The following is a 25301-nucleotide window of genomic DNA, read 5'->3' on the forward strand; positions in this document are numbered from 1 at the left end:
TTAAAATGTGGTTAATCCCAGGTAAGGTTTGGGTAACTTTGTTACCTTTGGTTAATATTAAAACACGTACATGTGACAGATATTTTAAGATCAGGAAAGGGGCAAATATCTTTTCAGTGGCACCACACACCTTTCTGCTAGCAACATTAATTAGTTAAATGCAATCGACTTTAGGTTTTTCTTGTCTATAAATTTCTTCTAACGCAATCATTTTAATAACATATTGTGTTTTTCAGAGCCAGCAACTTTCTCAAAGAAGCTGAAGGACATATCAGTTGAGAAGGGCAAACCATTAACCCTGGAGTGTACATACACGGGCACTCCCATGATCACTGTGAGCTGGTACAAAGATGGCCAGCAGATCTTTGCTTCATACAAATACAACATTACCACAACAGAAAGCTCCTGTATCTTAGAGTGTCTCAGCACTGATGACAAGGAGGCTGCAGGAAAATACTGCTGCCAAGTGTGCAACGATGCTGGGAAAGACACGTGTGAGGCAGTGGTTTCTATCCTCGGTTAGTACAAGATCACTGAACCCACTCTGTTTGGGTTCATTTGTTGATTTGTTCCTGCAAAATATTCTTGGGCAAGCGTCCGATGCATCCACCAGAGTACAAATGTGTGTGAATGTTAGATAGAAAGAGCAACACAAACTGAATAGTTAAAAGAATGAAAAATGCCCCTTATTAGGTAATAATCGAGAGTCAAACTTTATACTCTCTTCAGAGCCGACCACCTCAACAAAGTCTTTCCTTCTGATTAGGCAAATCAGGAGACTCTACTTAGAAGCAGTGTGCAGTGGTTGTAAACCTGCAGTAATAAGTAACAAACTGATATCAGCACATTGCAAAGGTATAAAAATATGGAAACGTCAAACATACAGAAGCCAGAGGTTTTGCATTATGGATGTTACAGTCGCCCACTTTTATTCAGTAAAATTGCATATAAGACTATATGATGAGGAAAAGCCTGATAGGTTAATCTATAAGCAATAATACATACAACCACACTCAAAGCAAGACTTATTATATGTGTAGCTGTCCCAAAGCCTGCAGATCTGATTTAATTTACAGTGTGTCCCTATGTTTTCTGGCGTTTGCACACACAGAGCCACCATATTTTACTGAGTCACTGGAGCCCATGGAGGTGACAGCTGGAGATGCTGTCTGTCTGAAATGTCAGGTTGCAGGCACACCTGAGATCAAGGTGTCCTGGTTCAAGGCTGATGGCAAAGTCAGGTCTAGCCCCACCTGCAAGCTGGAGTACACAAAGGGTGTTGCCTGTTTGAAGCTAAGTAAAGCCACCAAGTCCGATATTGGAGAGTACACCTGCAGAGCAGAGAACAGGATTGGCTCTGCTTCCTCCAGCTGCAGACTCAATGTGCAAGGTAAAACCTAGTTTTCCAGATTACTGAATTTATACCTTTGTAAAAATCACTGGCTTTTCAGACTAATGTCTGCCATGTGTTTATCTTTTACAGAAGCTAAAACGCCACCATCATTCCCAAAGAAGATCACCAGCCTGCAGCAAACTGAGGGCCAGCCAGTGCGCTTTGAGTGCCGCGTGGCTGGCTCATTGCCCATCGAGGTGTCCTGGCTGAAAGACGGCAAACCTCTGAGTCAGGGGGAGGAGTTTTCCATGCTGTACGATGATAACACAGCTGTTCTGCAGATCAACAACAGTGAGATGAGGCACTCTGGGGAGTACACTTGCGTGGCCACCAACAGTGTGGGCTCAGCTTCATGCAGAGCCAAGCTCACTCTGCAAGGTGTGTGACGCATGATTGGATGGTTGATTCATTAATACTGGATGCTTATGAAGCAAACAGTGTAACGTTTAGATATCTCACCGTCACCTACTGATTCTGACTAGACAAAAACGAGTCTTCTATTTATTGTGAAACTGTGTTAGGAGACCTCATGACTTCTGATCACTGCTCCTCACGTTTCTGAAAATGCCCCACTCTGTTGTACTTAACCACCTTTCTCTTTCACGTTCTAGACGTTCTAAATGTCTTTTGTTTATTATTTTTGACACCACTTTGGTCAGATGGTGCTGGGCTGTTTAAGGCCCCAAACTGTTTAATCGTGTCCATCTAAAGATTTGTTCTTTTATCTTCCTTTCATTCATTCCCCACTCTGCAGAACCCAGATACCCTCCGGTATTTGACAGGAAATTGTCACTACAGGAGGTGACAGTGGGTGACAGCATTGAGCTGGAATGTCACATGACTGGTTCTACCCCCATTAAAGTCACTTGGTCCAAAGACCACAAAGATATTCGCTCTGGGGGGAATTATAAGATTAGCTGTGTGGATAATACACCTCACCTGACCATTCTGAAGGCAGATAAATCAGATACAGGGAGGTACTTCTGCCACGCCTCTAATGACATGGGGAAGGACTCTTGTTCCTCTGATATCACTGTCAAAGGTATTTGAACCTGGGGCACACTCATGCCATCTCGACTCTCTCTTCTAAAGCATTCACGTCTCTCGAAGGACATTGTTTTGTCTTTGAAAGCTGCTCCCCTTCTCATCATTCTTACTTTCTTGTCTTGATTTCAGAGCGCAAAAATCCTCCAGTGTTCACCAAAAAGCCCTCAGAGCACATCGAGGACATGGAGGGCAAACTGGTGAAGATTGAGGGCCGAGTCTCCGGGTCGCAGCCCATTTCAGTCAGCTGGTTCAAAGATGACATGGAGATACAGAGTTCTGACAAGTATGACATCAGCTTTAAGAGTAATGTGGCAGTGCTGTGCATTAAAAACAGCCAAGTGATTGACAGCGGAAGGTACTCGTGCCAGGCCTCTAATGAAGCTGGGAAAGCCTCCTGTGATGTCACTGTTGGCATCTCAGGTATGTTTGATTTAAAGTCGAAGCATAATTGATGCTCACAGAATGACAGCTAGCAGGAATGATTAAAAAATGACAGAGCTTATTTAGTGGTTTGGTATGTTTATCGAAGTCTCTGGTTTTCTTTATTCCATTGTTATAATCTTTGATGATTTGGACTGTTGGTTAAACATCTTGCTTAAATTGTTAACTAATGAAGGCTTCAAGTCAGACTTTTTCTCCTCATGTATATTTGCTTTTTAACCCTGTTATTCGAATTTACTTTGAAGTCTTTGTTTAAAGGTCTTCAGATGTGTTTATGAATCTGAATCTGAGCACTGACAGCAGTACAGTCAGATAAATCAGACTGGCTTATCTCTCTTTCAGAGGCCAAGAAGCCCCCAGTGTTTGACGTACCTCTCAAACCAGCAACTGTGGATGACGGCGAAAAGCTAATTCTCAGGTGCCATGTCTGTGGATCTTCCCCTCTGAAGATCCAGTGGATGAAGGACAGGAAGGAGTTGACACCATCCAGCAGCACTAGAATCAGCTTTTCTGATGGCACAGCATGTCTGGAGATCAGCACAGTCTCTAAACTCAATGCTGGTGACTACCTCTGCAAGGCTACCAATGAGGCTGGCAGCGAATTCTGCAAAGCCAAAGTCACTGTCAAAGGTAAAAAAAAAAAAAAAAGGTTAAATCCCCTCAGATCTGTACTCTAAGATTTTATTTATTTGTAATTGTTTTTATTTCTCAAAAGTTGAAAAATTCAGATTTTTGTTGCTTTTGAGAATCTTTCATTTGTAGTTTGTCATCTTGCAGAGAAACCTGGAGCAGCTCTGTCTCCTGCTGAAGCTCCAGCAGCTTCTCCATCCAAAAAACTGGACAATCTGTTCTTCATTGAAGAGCCTAAAACTGCACACGTTACCGAGAGTGAGGGTCTCAACATTTGCACAATGCACAATCCAAATGTGTAAAAACGTAGGCATTTCTGATCTAACTCCTCTACCTGTTGCTCACAGAGGGAACCGCCACCTTCATCGCAAAGGTGGGTGGTGACCCCATTCCCAGTGTGAAGTGGATGAAAGGGAAGTGGAGGCAAGTGACCCATGGTGGCCGGATCTCCATTGAACAGAAGGGCCAAGAGGCCAAACTGGAGATCAAAGAAGTGACGAAATCGGACTCTGGTCAGTACAGGTGTGTCGCCTCCAACAAACATGGCGAGATCGAGTGCAGTACTGACATGCACGTAGAGGAAAAGAAGGACGTAGTGATGCTTGAGGGAGACCTCCGCGCTAAACTGAAGAAGTGAGTTTAGAATCTGACAACACAGAATCATTCAGACTGAAATGTCGTTTAAATGTCGTTCAATTTGTCATTGTCATTTTGTTTATCTTTAAAAATGTATGACATCTCCTTGTTCTCAGAACTCCATCAAAGCAAAAGAGCCCACAGGAGGAAAAAGACATTGACATAGTTGAGCTGTTGAGAAACGTGGACCCGAAAGAGTATGAGAAATACGCCCGGATGTACGGTATCACTGACTACCGAGGCCTACTGCATGCAATTGAGCAGCTCAAAAAAGAGAGAGCTGAAGAAAGTGGAAGACAAGTAAGGGTCTCCACAATCACTTGGTCCAATGATTTTGAATCTGTGGATGTCTAATGCACTTGTTTGTGTTGCTGACAGGAGGTAGACCGTGGAGACAGAGAGTCTGATGAGGACATGGCCAGGCTGGTGGCTGACCTGCAGAAGAGGATGGAACGGACTGAGGTCAGGACATGTGCAAAGTCCGTTTTGAAAACCAAAGCTTTACTGTTAATGCAACTTGAAATTCATCGTTTCATAATGTTTGTAAAGAATTTAGAAATGGATTTCAGAGAGGAAGATGCAGTAAGGTAAATATAACTTTTGTTTGTGCAGGTCATCAGTATAAAAATAAAAATAAAGGAGATTTATTCAGCAACAACATCAATTTACAAAATCTTTCTGAAGCTGAATCTTACGGTGGCCCTGAGAGGCCAAACGGACTGAAAGCATCTGCAAAAGCACACACAAAACACAAACAGACAAAAAGACAATAAAGAAAATACAGAAAACAATCATAAAGAAAACGGAAATGTTTCCGTCAAGTTATTGTGTCCCCTGAAACACTTCTGTTTTCCTTTCTGATTTTGTTTTTGTAGTTTTTGTCATGTTTCTTTCATTCCCGTTGTCTTTTTTCTGTTTCCATTGTGTATTGTGTGCTTTTGCAGCGTTTTCCTATTTGCTGGTGTTTTCTTAAATCCGTTTGCCCTCCTTGGGCCACCGTAATACTCTTAGGCCCACAGTAGAATCCAAAGTTTTACATTTTGTTTTAGTTGAATCACAGTACAATTAATATTTAACTTTATTGAGTAAAGCTTTTACTTGCAACGGTCGGAAAGAGTTGCTTATTTAATCGTGAACTGGGTGTCTACAGCTCTCTAAAGTGTTTTCCAGCAGCAATTAGAAATCTCTCACTGATTTCTTTGTTAGTCAGCTAACTTCTTTTTACTCCCCTGAGCCTTTTAGTAGATACACCTATGGTATCGATTTCAAAATCCTACGTTGCCTTGTTCTCAAATGATCACATTTACAAGTTTTTCAGAAAACTTGACTTCTGACCTTTGACCTTGAGGTCAAGGTCACTGAGATTTGATAAATGGTCTGTATTTGTATAGCGCTTTACTTGGTCCTAAGTACCCCAAAGCGCTTTACACTATACACAATCATCCACCCATTCACACACACACATTCACACACAGGTGATGGCAGCTACATGTAGCCACAGCCACCCTGGGGCACACTGACAGAGGCGAGGCTGCCGGACACTGGCGCCACCGGGCCCTCTGACCACCACCAGTAGGCAACGGGTGAAGTGTCTTGCCCAAGGACACAACGACCGAGACTGTCGGAGCCGGGGCTCGAACCGGCAACCTTCCGATTACAAGACGAACGCCCAACTCTTGAGCCACGAACGCCCCATTTGAACTCATCTGATATTTTTAGCATATTCACCAATTTCAAAGGTGACTTCCATCTCAAGTTATTACAGCCACACAATTTTCAGAAAACCTGACCTCTGACGTTCAGGTCAACCAAGACAGCCCTACAACTTCCAGAGCCTTCAAGAACTCATGGTGAACCTCACACACCCTAGAGCAGAGGTCTCCAACCTTTTTTGCGCCTCGGACCGGTTTATGCCTGACAATATTTTCATGGACCGGCCTTTAAGGTGTTGCGGATAAATAGAACAAAATAAAACTAGTACCGGTACCGAAAAAGAGAAGATTTATTCATAACACACGTGAAAAGACCCAGGAAAACCGAGTTAACGATAAAAACGATAACAAAATAACGCTGAAAACCGATAAAAACTCTGAAAACCATACATTTCATACCTGAGCCTCAACTCTCGCGGCCCGGTACCAAACGACTCACGGACCGGTACCGGTCCGAGGCCCGGGGGTTGGGGACCGCTGCCCTAGAGGACCTGCCACCAAGGATTTCTAGGAGTAACCAAGTGGTGGAAGGTTTCCACTTTGATGGTCTCAGAATCTCGTCGCTGCACCAGTCCGTTGTGGTAAAGAGAGAGCTAAGCGTAAAAGCAAAACTCTTAATTTACCGGCCAATGTACACCCTTACCCTTACCAACGGTCATGACCTCTGGGTAGTGGCTGAAATCATGGATACAAGCGACGGAAGGAGTTCAGCCATCCGGGTGAAGTGTTCTAGACAAGTCCCACCAGGAAGAAGCCCCGGGACAGACCCAGGACAAGCTAAGGACATTATATATCTTGGCTGGCTAGGGTGAGGGAGGTCTGGGCTTTTCTGCTTAGGCTGAAGCCCCAGCAACCCAGTCCTAGAATAAGCGGAAGAAAATCAATGGACTTCCTTCTAGAATTATCACAAGCACAAGATTTTTAGAAAACTTCACCTATGACCTCAGACCTTGAGGTCAAGGTCACTGAGTTTTGAACTCATCAGCGATAGTAGATACACCTGTGGTATTAATTTGTAAATCCTACGCCTTGTTTTGTTCTCAGGTTTTGCATTGACAAACTTGGGTATCCACGTGACACACCCACATGCCCGGCAGGGTGTGCGGGTGGGGCGACAATACCTTATAAGCCTTTTACAGCTGAAGGCTAAAAATCCTCAAAGCATATTTAAAGGATAATTGGCTTTGTTATTAATGATAAGACCAGTGGTTGATGTGCCGTTGATGTGTTTTTGTCAGTCAACAGTTATAGGATGCATTAGCATTTATATCAGTCCAACTTTATTCTGAAATCGTTGCAATGGTCTTTTTTGCTGAATTAACAAAACTAATGTTGGTACAGGGTCAACATTGCAAGTGATCAATTACATTGTAGCCATAGACCCAGTTTATTTTCTTTGGTCCTTAACATATGTTGTGCACATAAACATTATTAGAAAAAGCTGTTGAGCCATCAGAGAATCTTTCCTTTACTGCAGTGTACACTTAATAGAAATAATCACAAGGATGAAAAACTGTTTGTCTGGCATGTACTTCATAATGCTCTTTGTCATTATTGCAGCCTGTCACTGTGGTGAAGGACATTTCCAATCAATCTGTCTTCATTAATGAAGAAGCAGTGTTCGAGTGTGAGATCAAGATCAACTACCTAGAGATCACGCTGTCCTGGTACAAAGGCACACAGAAACTTGATACTAGCGACAAGTACAATATCACCATCAGCGGCGACCGCCATCTGCTCAGGATCAAGAACTGCCAGTCATCTGACCAGGGCAACTACAGGGTGGTGTGCGGGCCCCACATATCCAGTGCCAAGCTCAGTGTCATGGGTCAGTACTGACAGCTTTACTGCATCTGTTAAAAAGTATCTGTTGTTTGATAAAGGGTAATTAGCATTTCACCTCGGCAGTTGTCTAGTTTAGCTTAGAGGCTTTAGCTTTTAAGTGGTTGTAAATGTTCTGTCTTCTTGGCTGATTGAGAACAAAGCCTCCTTACAGTAAAAACTCGATTATCTTAAATAAACTATTTTCTTTTGACTTCATTTTTGTTTTTATGTGTTTTGTCCTTTAGAGGTGGAGGTTGAGAAACATCTACAGGACACAATGGGTAAGGAAGGCCAGTCATGTACTATGTCTTGTCAGATGTCCATCCCTAATGTAGAGGCTCAGTGGTTTAAAAATGGAAAGCAGTTAGAAATGAAGGACAGGTACACATCTGAGGTGAAACACAAGGTTCAGAAGCTACTGATCAGAGACCTGAAGCCTGAAGACCAAGGAAGATACACCTGCAAGTACCAACAGCTGGAGTCTTCAGCAGACCTCTGGGTGGAAGGTTTGTACCTGGAACCCATCCTGCAAACTTATAGACATGTTTTACGTAGTTCCCAGTTACTAACCTCTTTGACTTCCATTATCAAACTCTTAAAATAATGTTGGCAATTTGAAGATTGCCCTCTTTTTTCCTCTTTGATTTTGTCCTTCTCTTTCGTAACTTTCTTCATGATCGTGTTCCAAAAGCATGCCCCATTGTCCCACTTGTTGTATTTTTACATGCATTTTGATAACTGTCCCATAAACGATGATCATCATTTTTAACCATCTAGATGATATTTTGATGAAAAATGACCATTTAGCTATTGTCATACACTCCCAATTGTGATGCCATTTACCCATTCCCGTCTTTATCTTTTTTTTAGCTGAACAAATTCATTTCACCAAACGCATCCACAACATCGAAGTCAATGAGCGACAGTCAGCCACCTTTGAGTGTGAAGTGTCCTTTGACAATGCCATTGTTTCATGGTACAAAGACACCTGGGAACTGAAAGAGAGCCCTAAGTACAACTTCAGAAGCGAGGGCCGAAGACATTTCATGGTCATTCAAAACGTGACCGTTGAAGACGAAGGTGTGTAGTGTGCCATCAAGCTACAAAGGCTCGTCACAAAGTCCTGTAGATTTTTTTCCTCGTTGTTTGTTGAGACCTGAGTGTAAAAGATCTTCATTACTAATTCCTTATAGGCGTGTACTCAGTAATTGTGAGGTTGGAACCCAGGGGAGAGGCTAAGAGCACAGCTGAGCTTTATTTGTCTGGCAAAGGTACAGTTCAGTCAGGCAACACTTTTTATGCTTCTGCTCACCTTTTATCGAAGTGTTTAACACTCTGTTTATTCTATATTTTCTTTTTCTTTTTTTTTTTACAGAAATTGAATTAGCAATGGTCCCCATTGGTAGGTATTTTATTTTCAAGACCCTCGATGACTTTAATCATTCAGGAACATCTTTGGAAAACCTCTTTCTGCCCTCTTTATCACAGTCAGATATGGACACAGTCCACCACTCTAGTTCACCACTGCAGGTTTTTACGAATTCAGACACAATCAAAAATGATCTGACTCTTACCAGGTTCTAAAACTAGGCAAATGCAACCTCAGAGGAATAGCATCACATGACATATTACATCATGTCATAATGTATTTAAAAGATTTAAGGCAAAATTTAGGACCAATGTGTGAAAAAATAAGCCCACACTGTGATTCACTAGCGTGTAGAACCACTTTTTTGAACTATTTTCTCACATTGTTCTGGGTGAATCTCCTGTTGCATGACCCAATTTTAGCCAAATGGCTTTACATTTGACAATATCTGTGTGCAATGCCTGTGTTCATTTGAGCCACCATTAATCATGGAGTCTATGTTAAACTCACATGGCTGCCAGGTGCCCAAGTCCTGTTAGCGCCAAACAATGATCACGGCTTCTGATATGATGTGTTTGGCTTTGATTTGGTAGACCGGGTGTGGTTTGACTAGGAGGAAAAGGCTGCCCAATCTAAAGTGGTGTTCTGTTATTGGACTTCTATGATAATCACAGTGTGTCCATAACGAACGCATGTTCAAGTATAAGGGTGTTCCTAGGTGGAGGTGACACCAGGACACGCTAGGTTGCAGGTTGGTGATTAATTTCATATCTGTGTCATGAGTTTAGCTGTCAACTGATCACCACCTGGTAGTGAGTTGGATGAGGTGAGAGCAAAGGATGCTGGCCATGCACGCCCAGATATATGGGGAAGGTGCATTGGGAGCATCTAGCCGAAGCCCTGGTCAATTTCCACTTCTGGCATAACTTTGAATACATTCCGAGAGAGACTGAGGGCATTGAGCCATTGGGGCAAGCATAGCAGATGGTGGACACTGGAGCTAAAGAGAGCTGTTAGAGGGACTCCTAGTGGACTTGGTTAGTCTGTGGCGTCACAAATACTCCTCATAGAGGAAGCAGAGTCTGGGGATGAGGTGGATGATTTGCAATCACTAGAGGTGAGTTTACTGGGATAAGACAGCTTCTTGTAAGTGGTAAGACCCCCAGGGTGGAGATTTGCCTTGTTCCTTAAGGCTTTGGATGTTGTGGGACTACACTGATTGACACGCTTCTGCAACTTTGCATGGCACTGTGGGGTGATGCCTCTAGATTAGAAGACTAGAGCGATGGTTCCCTGAGCAAGGTTCCTTAAACGGACTCAGGCGCAGACCAGGGATTTCTTTGGCAAGAAAACAGTGCGTTTATTTACAGTGAAGGAAACACCAGGTGAATATATATATACAGAGTGCCAGGGGAAAGGAGTCCGGGGCTCCAGGGTCCACAGGGACACAGAGGATGAGTCAAAAACGCTCCTCTCTCTCTCCAGAAAGTCCAACACCTCTCTTTCGCCGCTCCTCTATCTCACTCGTCCAAACACAGTCACAAACGGGTTCAGGGATGATGCCGATAGCCCAACGAACCAAGAATAGCAAAGGTCCGCCATCTTAAGTACTGCTTTAATCCACTGGAATCGGCAGCAGGTGTGATGACAAGTGCAGGTGCGTGGGCCCAGGGCGGGAGCCTGCAGTGAGCACCACCCCGGCGGAGGGAAGAGGGAGAGAGAGCAAAACAAAAACAAACATGTCCCCTGACACAGAGTCAGCCGGCGAGACACGGGGACCATGACATAAGGTCTGTATTGTCAGTAATGAGTCAGACCTGTCCCCACTGGCTGTTGGACTCTGTTAGTGGTTTTTCAGTGATTTTGTACATAATGTTTGTGGACAAAATTTGTAGACATAGCTAAGAAGCAAATTTTGACTTCAGTGGCCTCAGGGACTCATCTATGTTTCTCTGCATGATGAGATTCTCTTGGCTTCATCACATGGTCGTTTCCAGCCTGCACTGAGCTGTTTTACAGGAGAGTCTGAAGATGTGGGAATGAGAATTACAACCTACAGGTTTTTCTTATCTGGAAAACTGTGAGTTCCTGTCCCAAGTAGAAAGGGTCTGTCTCAGGGTCGTGTTCCTACAGTAACCGAGAAACAAGTGGCGTGGCAGCAGTTATTAGGAGTCATTACCAATTTGTTGTGGTGAACTGAGAGCTGAAGGTGTTGACTAGTAATTTATGTTACTGCCCTCACCTATTGCAGTTCTGAGTAGTGACTTAAATAACGAATGATGGTAATGAGCTTTCTTCAAAGGGTAGCTCGGCCCTTCTTTAGAGACAGGGTGAGGGACTCAAAAGAGCAGCTCTGCTCAGAGAAGCTGTGGCAACTTCTGCACACAGGAACCAGGCGAGGTGGCTCAGGCATGTGAGTAGGATACCTCCTGCCTGCTATATTAGGTCTCCTGGCCATTTACCACAGGAAGGAGACCTTGGCGGAAGACCAAGGACAAATTGCCTGTCTTTAAGACGCCTCAGTCACCCACCCGAAGAGTTGGAGGTGGTGGCTAAGGAGTCTCTGGGCTTGTCTGGGCATGGATGGATCAGTGGGTGGATGTCATTGCCATTTGTCATTTGTCCTTGAGGGGAATTTGATGTCCACTCATGGGATTTTCCACTTGCTTTCCAATTCCACCTCAATGCGTCAGATTAGCAAACTGCTAACACTTCTGCTTTTACAGTTGTAGACACACTTGTGTCGATCATCATTTAATCTATTGAATGTGAGCAGCAGCAGCTTTCTGTTACTTACATGCTTTATTCCTATAAAGGAAGTAGGGGTATTTCATACTGTGTCTGCCTTTTTGCTCAGTGTTTGTTAAATATGTAATGACACAATGTATATTGTTGTTCATCTGAGGTTGTATTTGACCAAATTTAAGACCTTCTAGGACCAGATGCATTTTTCCATTACCTATAACACTATTATCTATGATTTTATAAAAGTGAAACCAATTAGCTTATTTTTGGGAAGCTGTTAAAATGTTGAACTTAAGCTCCAGGCCTAAAGGGCCGGATATGGAGTTACTAGTTTCAAGTTAGGTGGTTAGGTATGGTACCCACTAGCCTGTGTTACTACAGGACTACGCTAGCTGGTTGTACTTAATTGATGTTATGGTTGAAATGTGCCTATCTATACTTTTTATCTTGTAACTGGCAAATGCTACCAAGCAAGAGGATTTTCCAAAGTGTCCTACACTTCTACTCACACAGTGGTTTTGTTTTGTTTTTAATAGTTAACCAATAGTTAACCACTTAACCAAAACAGAACTTTTGGTACCATACTCTGTAGATATGCCAGATTCCTCTGTTCAGAGGCCTGAAGTGCCTACGTCAGTTGCAATTCAAGGTAAGGCATCATAAGCAGCTCACTTTGTTCCATTTATTACATCAGGGAATTTACAGAGCAGTTTCTGTTATAGAAATTTCATAGTAGTTTTGTGGCCCACATAGAATTAAGACAATGTTTACCTGAATTTAACAATGAAATGGAATAAAAATGTTTTTTGTCTTTTAAAGAATCTTATGAATTCTATCATTATGAAGAAGAGATTGAAGGTATTTACTATTTGTTTTTATGCTCCTGCGTTTTGTCTTTTTTCCTGTTAATTTGTATCTGTTCTTCTTTCTTTCTTTGTGCCTAATGTTCTGAATGTGTTTTGTTGTCACTTTGTAACTTTAATCCAGTTTTCCATCTTGATGCCACACTCACTAACTTTTACTTATGTTTTGCCATTTAATGGTAAATGGCCTGTATTTATATAGCGCTTTACTAGTCCCTAAGGACCCCAAAGCGCTTTACATATCCAGTCATCCACCCATTCACACACTGGTGATGGCAGCTACATTGTAGCCACAGCCACCCTGGAGCGCACTGACAGAGGCGAGGCTGCCGGACACTGGCGCCACCGGGCCAGTGTCCGGGCCCTCTGACCAACATTTAACATTAAAAGTGTGTGAGTCTGGTTTTAGGGATGAGATTTATTACATAAAATACGTTGTGTTCAGTTCTGTTCCATTAGGTTTAAGCACACTAAAATACATTTTGCACTCTTGCTTTTACACTTTTTGGATTTTGGCTAGGCTTAGTAAGAAAAGTACAATATTAGGTAAGAGTTCTATCTCCACCAGCTGAACAACAACAAGTATATATGGACCCTCTCCACACACACATTTGTATTAGCTTTTTCTATGCCTGTAAATGGTGTTTGGTGTGTAATGGATCACTAAGAATAGAGCTTTTTAAAAAAGTCGTTCCAGTTTGAAGATTTTAAGAAGTTCAACTTCTGTTTTTAAACGAGGACAAATAAAATGTAGATTTTTGTCCTGCATCTCAAAGATGTGCGGCTTTATCTCTTTTTTTCTTTAACATCAGACTGTACAGGTGTTAGGGTATTGATTGGCCCGGGCTTGAGGCCTTTGACTGGCCAGCAGTTTTGTATGATGTGCTCATCATGCTCTTGTCAGCACAATGTCGAGAGCATGCACAGCAATACCTGTGTGCGTTTGAGCCACATTACTCATGTCTATCTTGACATTTGTCTTTTTTTAAATGTATGTTTTTTCTTATCTTATATATTTGTGCTTGCATACGTCTCTCTTTTTTATCCCTCATTTCACTACCAGCCTTTGTGTGCTTGTTTTTTTAATAACCACTTTTGGTTCAGTAACAGCCTAATATCTGATGATCTGGTTTTGCTTACTGTCGAGCTTCTGAATCTTTTAGTTTCTTATCACAAATACATTGTTCTGCATTATCATTCTGGCTCCTATCAGAGTGCTTTGCACAGTTTAGGTTTGCACTGATCTTTTGACCTCTCTTGTCCCGTCTAAAACACACCACACACTAATGACCAAATGCTTTAGATTGTACTGACTTATGTCCAAATGCTTAAAAAGCTTATCTAGAAATTCTGAGCTTAAAAGAAAAAAAAATAATTAAAAGTGTTGGATTCCATGTTTGACTTATGAAGACTTAAGAATGTTTATGTTTTATGACACTTACCTTCGATCTTGGATGTGTTCCTTTGTGCATGTGTTTTTCCAGCAGTTGTAAGAGTTGCCATTGAGGAGACAATGGAGACCAAACAAGTTCAAATGAGAGAGGAAATCCCAACAAAAGGTACAGCAGAGCTGAGCATATTCTGCTTTCCCTCATCCTACAACTGTGTCTTTTTGTTCTTTTATTACATTATCTACTGTAGTGGCGTTTTCAGTTTTTAAAATGGCGCCGTGTATTCTGCTGCACTTCTCTTCTTCACCTAATTGTGTTTTTTTTTAATTTCCCAAAGTTGAGGAAAGGCCTGAAGAGAAACCAACACCAGCATCACCACAGAGAGGTACTGACAAACTGTTGATGTTGACACGTAAATTTATTAATTACATTTCTAGCTTCTTTTGTTTTTACTGTTATCTCAACTATACTTTGTGTTTGTTTGATCTTTTACTTCCTAAACCTCTTTAATGTTGCTTGACCTTCACTTAATTTAACTGCACATTTGAAGAGCCTGAAGCCAGAAAGCAAGTGGAGGAAAAGATTGCTGTGGTTTCAGTCCCAGAAAAGGATGTTCCTGTTCCCAGAGGTAGGGATTCCTACAAATGTCTTTAGAACATCTTTGCTAAGGGCAATCTGTTGTCTCATTTGATTATTATATGTTTGAATATTTCCTTAAAAGAAACAGAGGAAGTTAAAAGGCCGACTGCTTCCCCACCTCCACCTACTGAGAAGCCTGGAGTGCCAAAGAAAGGTACTTCATGTTGCTTAATGTTTCTTTGATGTCTTATCAACTGTGTGCCACACTATACAGTTTCCCACCACGCTGAGTCAGTCTGGCTTCATTGAAACCTTTATCTGTTTTATATGTCATGCTGTTTCTATATACGATTCTGGTGATTTTCTCATTCTCTGAAGCACTTCTTGCAAAATTATAGATTCTCCTGCTGCGTAATCCTAACAAAGAATGTTTTTACCCATTTAAAGATGAACCCAAGCCTCAGGTGCCAGCAGACTCCAAAGTAGTGGCCCCTGAAGCTAAGCCTGAAGCTGAGCCCAAGCCCAAACCCAAAGCAGAACCAGAAGCAAAGCCAGTGCCTACACCCAAAGCGGAACCAGAAGCAAAGCCAGTGCCTACACCCAAAGCAGAACCCAAGGTTAAACCTGAACAAATCCCCGAGCAGGAGCCTGAAGCTAAACCAGTACCAGTAAAGAAAATGGTGACGCCACCATCCAAAGGTATTTCCTGTTTTGTTTGGATGTTTGTGTTGAGTTTGTAGTCTACTGTGTATGCTTCTGTCTTTAGTATTAAGATCTTCAAACTGTTCATTTAGCTTCAAGAGTGGAAGCGAAGTCTTTGTCTTTGTTTATCTAAACAAATCTAAATGTTGCTAGTCCCTGAAGAAGCTGCAAAACCAGATCCATCAAAGACCAGGCGCAAGCCAGCTGAAACCAGGCTAGAACCAGACAAACCTAAACCAGAAGCTCATAAACCCGAGCCTTCTCTAACAAAACCAGAACCAAAAGAACCTGCAGTGGTTCCCAAGCCTGAACCTGTGGTGAAAAAATCAGCAGAAATAACAGCACCAAAGCCTGTGGTGCCAAAACCGGAACCCCCAGTGACCAAACCAGAACCAACTCCTGCACCAAAGGAACCTGCAAAAAAAGGTAAATGGCTGTGGAGTTTTTCTTAATGTGGTGTTTTTTCTTTAATCTTCTTAACTCCACTGTCCAACCTTAACTCATCTGAGGTGTCTTCACATTAGTGTTTTTGATGGTAGTGCGAACAAATCTCGTATTAACCTTTGAGTACCACAGATTCTTTTCAGGGATTTATCTGTGAGTACATTTTGATGTTGATATCTGCCGACTGCATATTTACCTAACTATAATAATAATAATTATTATTATTATAATAATAATGATAGTAAACGGAATTTTATTTTGAAGCATCAGAAGAACCAGCAAAGAAGGAGGTTTCAGCTCCAATCCAACCACCCCAACCTTCACTTGCACAACCAGAAAAGTTTGAGACAGAGGAACAAGCGCCACAGAAGAAACCTGTGGCAGTTAAAGGTACCTGAAGCTAATTCAGTCATCCGGAAACTTCTAACTAAAACCAAAACTCTCATACTAACCCTAAACTCTTCAGGTTCTGTGGCATATTATTTTATAATGGCTAACCTCTCTCATTTTGTTGCTGCATGTTGTGATTGTTCTTGTCTTGCACTCGATAGAGTGTTTCATTGTTCTCTAATGAAACTCTTCAACTTGAATTTGCTAAAAGACTTTTAATATATGCCAATAATACTCTTTAAAGTTCCTGTGGAGGAAAAAATAACTGAGCTTCCAAAAGCAGCCAAGAAAGCAGAGCCTGCTGTCGTTCCACCAAAGGAAGAACCAACAAGGAAAGAGAAAGGTACATTTCTATTTCACATATGAAGTTTCTTTAATACAGGGGCAGACTTCATTCACTGTCTTTTGAGTCTCTTTAAGTAAAGAAATGCTATGATGATATATACTCATACCCAGCTCAAATTATTCATTTTATATCCAAAATGTACATTTAGAGGTGCCTTTCAATGTCTTTACTCTATGAGATTTCCTTTTTAACACATAGTCATATATTATTCTCCACAGGGTGACCCTTTTGTGTCTAAATGACTTCATGAACTTATAAAGGATTTGTTTCTTGTGTGAAAGCACATTTGTGTTCTTTATTGTCATGTCTTTTGCATGTTCTTGTGTCACACCCTCTTAAAGCTTTGAAGCTCGAACCTAAACCTGTACCTGAAAAAAGCTATCAGAAGGTGTTTGATGAGGTTGCTGTGTTGGAGCCTGAACCTGTGAAGCTTCCTGAGAAAATATCTGAATCAGTACCCGAGAGACGCTTGGAGAAAGTGCTGAAACCCGAGAAAGCCATGAAGGAAATTCCAAAGCTGGAGCCAGAAAAATTACCTGAGAAAGTACCAGAAAAACCACGTGAGGAAAAAGTCCCAGAGGAGGCTCTTCCTAAGAGGAAGCCTGTAAAGGTTCCTCAGAAGGTGGTTGAAGAAGCTTTGATTACTGAGAAGCAGACATCTGTAAGCACTGAGGAAATCAAAGTTGAGCTCATTTCAAAGAAGCAAACAGAGAAGATCTCTGTAGAGAAAACAGTTCACGTAAAGGCCCCTGATGCAATACCTGATATTGTATCTAAGGCCAAGCCTAAACAAGAGGTAGAAGAAATTCTTCCTAAAGGTACAGCAGACTTCAGCTGTTTTTGTCTTTCTTTGTATCTTCATCATGCATGTTTGAGCATGAGGACTGCCAAGATTTGAACTGAAACCAGAATCTCAACAATCACTTAAATGTTATCAAATGATGCTCTTTTATTTGAGTGTTTAATATTCAAAAACTTTTGATCACGTAAAAAGAAATCTCTTTATTGTTCTTAATTATCACTTAAAGTTTTCAGTGCAAAGAAATTATTTTTTCTTTGTTACATTTCCGTCTTTAATGCAACAAGATAACAAAATGCTATCAGAGCTGAATTCATTTGGCCTCAGTGGTGAGGAGAATCAGTAAATGTGACATCTATCAATGTGTCATCAAATATTGGTGGTAAGAAATTCCAGCTGACTAAATGTGTGCATTGAGTTCAGACTGAACTGCTGCCACAAGGTTTTGTCAACATCTTCCATCTCTTGGCTTGTTTGTGTTATTTGACATGTGTTTGTTGACTGTCTACATTTTTCTCTTTCCAAATTGTTTTCTTCACCACACACCATCTTGGAATCAATTTTGATTCATTGCTTAAAAGAAACCGAAGCTAAGAAGATTGAGAGGATTCTGCACACAGAGATTGAAGAGGATATAAAAATTTATGCTACTAAAAAAGGTACTACATGGATCTTAAACACATCTTATTCTTTAATGCTTGAAACAAGTGGATTGTCACCTAAAGCATGTGGTTCTTCATTTCTGTGTTGTCTCCTAACACTGATGATTGTCTTTGTGTTTTGCTGTCAAATCTTGGCGCCGCCACATGACGCCTCTTCTTCTACACCTCTTAAATCATCTCACAGCTGCAAGTTTTGAGAAGACTGAAGAAGAACAATGGGAAAGGAAAGGAGCTCAGGAGATACAGGAAATGTATTATGTGACAGAACAAGTACCTTTTACAGAAGCTGTCTGGGAGCGTGAACAAGTAGTAGAAGAACATGCTGAAGTCTGGTATGAAGATGTGGCTCCACTGGACAGGGCAGTGGTGGTATTGGTAGAAACAGATGTCTTAAGTACAACAGAAACACAGAGCCAACAAGATAACAGGTCTGAAGTGAGAGGTGAGCTATCTGCTACTGATACTTCAACGAGGAAGGAAAGCAGCGTGGCTAAACAAAGAATCAGCCCGAAAAAACCCCAAGCTGTAGTTTTAGCCCAGGACTCTGAATCGAAGCTCACAATACTACAAGATAAACCTTCAAAAGAAAAAACAGAGTATTTTGTCAAGGCAGTTGAGTCACCAAGCAAAGAAATTACAGATGAAAGGAAAGACAGTGCATCAGTTAGCCACCAACAAGACAAAAAAGCTATCGCCATACACGAAGCCAGCTTTGAACCTAAAAAGAGAGCGAAGAGCACTGAAACAGAAAGCAAAGAGAGACGCGCGAAAGAAAAATCCGAGGAGCCTACTTCATTCAAAGAGAAGGAAACACTGAAAGATGTCACGGTGGTGACAAAGGCAGATGAAACCAAACCTTCCTCGGTTGTGATCACCACAGAAGCAAGAAAACTGACTGAAAACCTGGAAGCTGAAACAAAGGCTTTAGCTGAAGTCACCTTTAAGGAAGCAGTTGATCGTGACGTATCAGTGACTCCACATGAAAAACACAGCAATGAAGTTTCAGAGATGACAACAGCGCTGAGGGAAGACACAGTTAAAGGTAAAGAAGCAACAATCGTTCCCACTGCAGTGAAAATGGAAGAAAAGAGAAAACAGGAAGCACTTGTCACCCCTGAACGTGAGCAAAGTGCACACAAAGTGTTTGAAAAGAAAACGGAGAAAAAGATGAAATCTGAGGAAACGTTTTATGCAGAAACAGAGATTGTTGCAGTAAAACCCTCAGTAACAGATACTGACGTGACAAAAATGATCAAACAGGGGTTGGAATTTGAATCTGTTTCTGCAAAAACTGAACTCAAATACAAGACGACAAAGGAAACAAAAGAATCTTTATCCGAGGATCCTCTTCAGACAGTTCCTTCAGTGCCATTAAAGCCAGACGAGAAAAGGATTCCTTCAAAAAAGTCTTCCAGAGGTACCAAACGTACCGTTCTTATTGCATTGTTAATCTGTACCTGTGTCATTCGACTCCATGTTTGCAGTCTTTGTTCTGGTGTGTGTTCAGACTGAGTCCATCATCAACCTCAGTTTGTAAACCTCTCTTCATGTCACATGTTCATAGTTGGTCTTTTTCATTCCTCTTAAAATCTTTTTTCCTGCCCTCTGTTATTCTACTAAAATCTACTCGTGCCTTCCTTTGAATAAGAACTGATTCTTTTTTAAAGAAACAGAAGACACGATTCTCACTGCTGCTCCTGATGCTTTGTCGCCTGAAACACAAGTTGCAGCTAAAACAGAAAGAATAGAGAGAGGTAAAGTCGCAGCACATTTCACATCTTTTTTCAGCTCCTGATATTCCTTTTTACAGCAGCGTCTGTCTTACTTAACTAAAAATGTTTGTGTCTGTATTTTTTACTGTGATCTCTTTGCACCACTACACTTCACGCCATTTAAATTTCTCAATGTCAATGCGAGAAAACATCTTCTACAAAGAAGAGAAGAGGAAGCAACAAACCACAAAGATAATGACGACACTGTAGGCAAGGATATTGTTTCTGTATGGCAAGAGGAGATTTTAAGAACTATACAAGAACCCAACAAAGTGTCAGGGTAATAAAATAAATGTCATGGTAACATTTCTGTCACTAATGGTTTGAAGACAAATTAAGTTATTCTTAAAACTAAGGAAAAGGTGAAAAATACAAGAAAATTGTCAGTTAATAAAAAGTCCATCTCCAGAAAAGATCACATGACCAAGGAGAGAAAACGTTACAGGCTGGAATTAGTGAAACATCTGCAAAATCTCAATAAACTGAAACAACAGAAGATATTTTTTCTATGTTTTCAATGAAAAACAGGACAGAATTAGAGGAATTAAACTTGAAGAAGACCAGTTCAACAAAGAAACACACTGAGAGAAACCTCATGTTTAGGCCTTTAATGGAAGACAAAGTCTAAGAATGAAGTTCAATACATCTTCAAAGAAACCAGATTCTTTGAAAGACCGAGGACAGCAAAGACATCCAGTCTAAACTGAATGTGAAAAGACAATTTTATCACCATTAATACAAAGCAGCAACAAACGGAAAGAAAGGGTTCAATGATCCCTGCAATGGATCTGCAAAACAATTAACTGCAGAGGAGCACGAGTTTTTATTAGAGCCTCTAGTAAAATATATTTTCCCAGATGATACTGTAAAAGTGAGTTTTATATGAAAGGCAAATCTACAGAAGATGAACAGCAGAAATCTGGTGAAAATGATAAATCAAAGGTAATAATAGGAGAAATTCAGTCAAAGTGAAGAAGACACTGAAAGCAAAGCCGGTGTTGTCTTAGCAATCACATGTAGCAGATGACAGGCCTGGAAAATATGTGAAAATGGAATCACTCAAAGAAAAAGTCATTGCAAACAAGTATGTCAGCTAAAAAAGACGTGAAGAAGATGTAAGCAGAATGTAAGCAGGAAGTCCCGCTTGCTAGACGCATGTCTCCTCATGAACTTCAAGCCATCACCAGAAAGAAGGGAGAAGCTCGAATGATTCACTCCATTACAGACAAATGGATTTGACACTGGAAATAGAAGAGAGAAAAGAAACTCTTCCTTCAGGAAATTTCCAGAGGTATCGAGGCAAAAAGAAACACTCTTGATATGAGAGCCAGTCATTGTTTTGATTCTTAAAAGACTTTGAACTCATAACTCCTCGTCTTCATCATATTAGCCATTTCATCTGGGCACAAACTGCTCGTCATGCTGTTTGCTTTCTTATCACTACAGTTAAATCACAAAAGGTTTCTACTGAATGCTGTTTCAGTTACTTCTAGTTCTGTATTTGAAGTGAATATTTCTTTATCAATAGTTTTGGACGGTGAGGTCAAATGTCCAGCTGTCATATGGAGTTGAAACTCAGTCATCCAGCTTTCTATGCAGTGTCACGTGGTTTTAGTCTTTAAATGGTCTCATGCTTCCCACATCTGTCTTTGTGAGGCGCTAATTGTCTTGTGATTTCATTTTCAAGTACTTGTAAAGGAGAAGGAGTTGGTGCCAGAAATCAAAGAATCACTGGTAAAGCCAGCTGCTCCACAAAAAGGTACCCAGCCACTTCTTTAAAGCTCTTTCTGTGTTTCTGTGGAGGGTTTATTAAGGCATTCAGAAAAGAATGCCACTCTTATGCAGATATAAATCTTTGACTGTGTCTTGAAACAAAATAGACAAAAACAAGGTGTTTATAGAAAAAATGCAACATGAACTTCTGGTTCTCTTTGTGTAGGATGATGTAGATTAGATAGAGCACTGTTGCTGAAATTCCTGTATACTTTTTACTTTAAGTGAGCAAACCACAAGCTGCTGTTAAAGATCAAGAAGCTGCCAAAAAGCCTGAAGTCACTGATAATGCCAAGTTGAAAAAGACAATTACTCCACCAGAAGAAAAGCCAGGTATTCAGACAGTGATTCCAGCTTTGAGAAATATTACGTGCTTTGGTGATTATACATCAATTCTTTCTTTTTTATACTTAAAGTGGTCGTGACAAAGCCCGTTATGGCGGCTGAAGAACCAACTAAGATGATTGCAGAGGAGGAAAAACCACTAACAAAAAAGATATCACCTGGAACAGGTAGAGGACTGAGATGGAAATGTTCTCTTTGTTTAAGGTCTTTAGTCTGTTCCAGTTTCTTTTTTTAAACTTCTTGTTTGATAACAGCAATTTTATTTATACTCCACTGTGTATGTGTACTGGTGTTGCTATGAGTCTTTCTTATGTTGGAGGATAGGACCCTTAGCCAAAGTAAAGCCTCTCTGTCTGTTGTTGCAGTGTTTGTGTCTGTTGGTGATTGAATTCAACATAAGCTACTGTGTCCTTGTACTCAGCCTAACTTCATTTCATTCTTTGTGTTTATTTACGGTGTTATTTCTTTTCTGTTGCTCTTCATCTAAATGATAGCACAGTGAATTCTTTGCTCTGCACGTGAGTCACATCTGTGTTTGTGTCTCCTCCACATTAAGTTACAACTTTTTGAACTATGTTTTTATATTAGATGAATCCAAGGGGCCAGTCCAAGCACCAGGAGGAGTCAAGAAAGGTGGGAGTACACTCAGTATAGAGCTACTAGCATGTATGGAGTAAACATGTCTCAAAAGGGTTACAAATGGTGTGATCCACAAGCTTACACTTAAATGTATAAATGTGTACAATTATTTGTGTGTAACTCTTTAGGACTCACAAGCGTGTGCTTCAGTCCACACACGTACAAAACAATTTGAACACACATCAAAAACACAAATTCAAATACACAAGCCTGGATAAATGTAATGATCTGCATGCAGTTTATTAAGTTCAGCTTCATAAATTGGATACGTTTGTCTTTCATAAAGCTCCCACTCGTACAAAACCTTAAGTAGGAGTGCACGAATCACCTGATATGCACAGATCACGCCGCATGCCTATGTGGGCTGCCAGCTTCACATGGATCCACAAACACAAGCGCTGTCAACGTGCTGGTGTAAAACAGGGACATCCTCTATAGTCCTTTTTGTTCTTTTTTTCAAATGGAGTGGTCATTGTTCTTCTAAATAAACAGAACAACTTGTCACCCCTCTGCTAGCAAACATAGATTACAGATAACACAGCGTAGCCTGTAAATATTAATAGTTTAAATAAGCTGCTGCTACATGCTGGACAATCTGCTGGGAAGACTCATTCAGTGCTCAGCTGCAGATGGGGGGACATCATGGTTGTACATCACTGTGGATCATTCTCTGGAGTGAGTATGTGCTAAATAATCTCTGTATATTTTAAATAATCATATAATCCAGGTAATGTGGAATAACACTTTCATGTTAATCCTACCATTCTCTAATAACAGTAGGTTAACATTAATGTTAGCTTAATGACTAATTCTTAACTTTTCAGGATGTAGCAGCAGCTTATTTAAGTGATATATTACCTTTTATAGGTTACTGCGTTGTGTCTGTAATTAGTGATGAGTTGTTCTGTTTATTTAGAAAAGAAACACCCACTTCAAGTAATACAGAGGAAACCCAGACGTCCCAGTTTTGCACTGGGACGTCTGAACGATCTGTGAGAAGCTGGCAGCCTGAAATTTATCTCAAAACCTCACGTGGGCATGCAACATGATCTTTGCGTATCAGGCGATTCATGCACTCAAATTTAAGGTTTGGTAAGTGCGCAAGTGAGAGGATATGTCTAGTTTTAGATGTTTGTGTGCACAGAGAGCTTTTGAAAGAGAAAATGATCCAATTTGTGAAGCAAAACGTAATCACAACGTAAATGATCAGTATTTATTCAGGTTTGGGTGCAGGCATTTGTAAAATAGTTGGAGGTGTGGTCAAATTGCTTTGTATTTGTGGATTGAAGCATGCTCGCATGAGGTCTCAAAAGTTAGCATTTGTAGCCTTTTTTGAAACCTGTCTCCAAATGCACGTATATAACCATGCATGTATACCTCCTATATCTGTAACTTTTCAGTCATCAGTCCAACACTGTTTTTTTTAATTAAGCTGATCACTAATTTGCAAATTTCCTATTAGCTCTACTAAATGCAACATTAAACTTTCTGTCCTTTGTTGGAGAAACTGGAAATGTCCCTGTCATCTTTTGTTTGTTGTTCTTAAATCATTCAAAGTTATCTTCCTAAAATCCCTGATTACATTTTTATCCCTTGTATATTAATATTTATTTATTTATACTCTTTTTCACGAGTTGCTATTTTCTTTGTTTGTACAAATTGTGATATGAGTTTAGTTTACTGACACTAAACTGTATTATACATACAGCCGATGTTTAACCAAGTAATATGAAACGTTTGATGCCTCAGAAACACTTCTACACAAAAAAGGTCAAAAGGTCAAATTGGAAGAGGATGTGACGTTTGAGATCCCCACGTTGAGAAAGACAACCAGGGTCATGAGAGAGGTGGAAGAAGAACAAGAGATTATCATATTGAAGAAGATCCCATCAGTTCCACAAAAAGAGCCTGAACAAGAGGAATTACCTCTGGTCACCAAGACCACAGTTGTTAATGTTGAGGAGATGGTACATAAAGAAGAAGCTGCTGAGATTATGTTTGTCACCACGAGATATGAGGAGGAGAAGAAGCTAAAAGAGAAAGCAGATGTGGTGAAAAAGCCAAAAGTTATTCAACCTAAAGAAGCAAAGGAACAAAAAGAGACTCCTAAAGATGCGTGGACCCGGCAGAAGCCTGGCCCAAAAGATGAGAAACCCAAAGATACCATTTCTCTGAAGAAAACTCCCAAGACACCTAAGGAGGAGGAAAGTGCCCCACCCAGTACAGCCCTAAAGAAAGTTAAAAAATTGCCTTTGGATGAAGTGGAACCAGAAGTAGTCAAACTGAAACCCTTCGAGAAGCCTCTTAAACCAGCAGAGGATCCAGAGAAAGACAAGAAGGAGAGGCCAGAGAAGGACACGTCACCTTTTCAGAAGGGGGAAAGGCTTCCCAGACAGGTGGAAACCACAGAACCTCCAAAGCAATCTGAGAAAGAACCTGTTGAAGTAAAAGAGCCACCAGCCAAGGTGCCAAAACCAGGAGACCAAAAGAAATCTCCAGAGAAGGAGCCTGAAGAGGACAAAAGGCCAAAAAAGGTGAAGAAGATTCCAACAGTGGAACCAGAGATAGAAACAGTCAAGTTGAAGCCCTTTGACAGGCTGGCCAAACAGGCTACAGAGCCTGAGAAGAAACCCGCAGAGGAGAAAGAAAGGAGGCCAACTGATGATCTGCCAAAACGTCACACAAGTCCAGCTGAGACCCCTGAAGAACGGAAACAACAGGCTAAACCAAAGAAACCTGAGATCCCAGAAGCTCCAGAGAAGAAGCCGGTGAAACCGGAGAAGGTAGATGTAGCTCCGT

The 25301-nt window shown here is 40.9% G+C and overlaps 1 protein-coding gene across 22 annotated transcripts in view; it reads left to right on the plus strand.

Annotated features, from left to right (window-relative positions):
• ttn.2 (titin, tandem duplicate 2) overlaps positions 1–25301 on the plus strand; it is a 218615-nt gene that overhangs the window by 68586 nt on the left and 124728 nt on the right. For 6 of the 22 annotated variants that reach the window (XM_026144404.1, XM_026144415.1, XM_026144425.1 and 3 more), the window contains 33 exons: positions 237–518; positions 1112–1390; positions 1484–1771; positions 2148–2435; positions 2570–2860; positions 3224–3511; positions 3659–3769; positions 3859–4144; positions 4264–4447; positions 4526–4609; positions 7420–7687; positions 7929–8189; positions 8554–8763; positions 8877–8954; positions 9059–9085; positions 12390–12446; positions 12617–12655; positions 14145–14219; positions 14389–14436; positions 14602–14679; positions 14773–14844; positions 15078–15329; positions 15486–15758; positions 16041–16166; positions 16411–16509; positions 16854–17330; positions 17893–17970; positions 18158–19390; positions 19641–19727; positions 21433–21504; positions 21744–21851; positions 21935–22030; positions 22452–22496. In XM_026144404.1, coding sequence (XP_026000189.1) covers positions 237–518; positions 1112–1390; positions 1484–1771; positions 2148–2435; positions 2570–2860; positions 3224–3511; positions 3659–3769; positions 3859–4144; positions 4264–4447; positions 4526–4609; positions 7420–7687; positions 7929–8189; positions 8554–8763; positions 8877–8954; positions 9059–9085; positions 12390–12446; positions 12617–12655; positions 14145–14219; positions 14389–14436; positions 14602–14679; positions 14773–14844; positions 15078–15329; positions 15486–15758; positions 16041–16166; positions 16411–16509; positions 16854–17330; positions 17893–17970; positions 18158–19390; positions 19641–19727; positions 21433–21504; positions 21744–21851; positions 21935–22030; positions 22452–22496 — 6540 coding nt within the window. The remainder of the gene's footprint in view (positions 1–236; positions 519–1111; positions 1391–1483; positions 1772–2147; positions 2436–2569; positions 2861–3223; positions 3512–3658; positions 3770–3858; positions 4145–4263; positions 4448–4525; positions 4610–7419; positions 7688–7928; positions 8190–8553; positions 8764–8876; positions 8955–9058; positions 9086–12389; positions 12447–12616; positions 12656–14144; positions 14220–14388; positions 14437–14601; positions 14680–14772; positions 14845–15077; positions 15330–15485; positions 15759–16040; positions 16167–16410; positions 16510–16853; positions 17331–17892; positions 17971–18157; positions 19391–19640; positions 19728–21432; positions 21505–21743; positions 21852–21934; positions 22031–22451; positions 22497–25301) is intronic. The other 16 variants (XM_026144413.1, XM_026144423.1, XM_026144414.1 and 13 more) reach the window with 14 other exon arrangements.

This window comes from Astatotilapia calliptera, chromosome 16, assembly GCF_900246225.1.
Source record: "Astatotilapia calliptera chromosome 16, fAstCal1.2, whole genome shotgun sequence".
Taxonomy (NCBI): Eukaryota; Metazoa; Chordata; class Actinopteri; order Cichliformes; family Cichlidae; genus Astatotilapia; species Astatotilapia calliptera.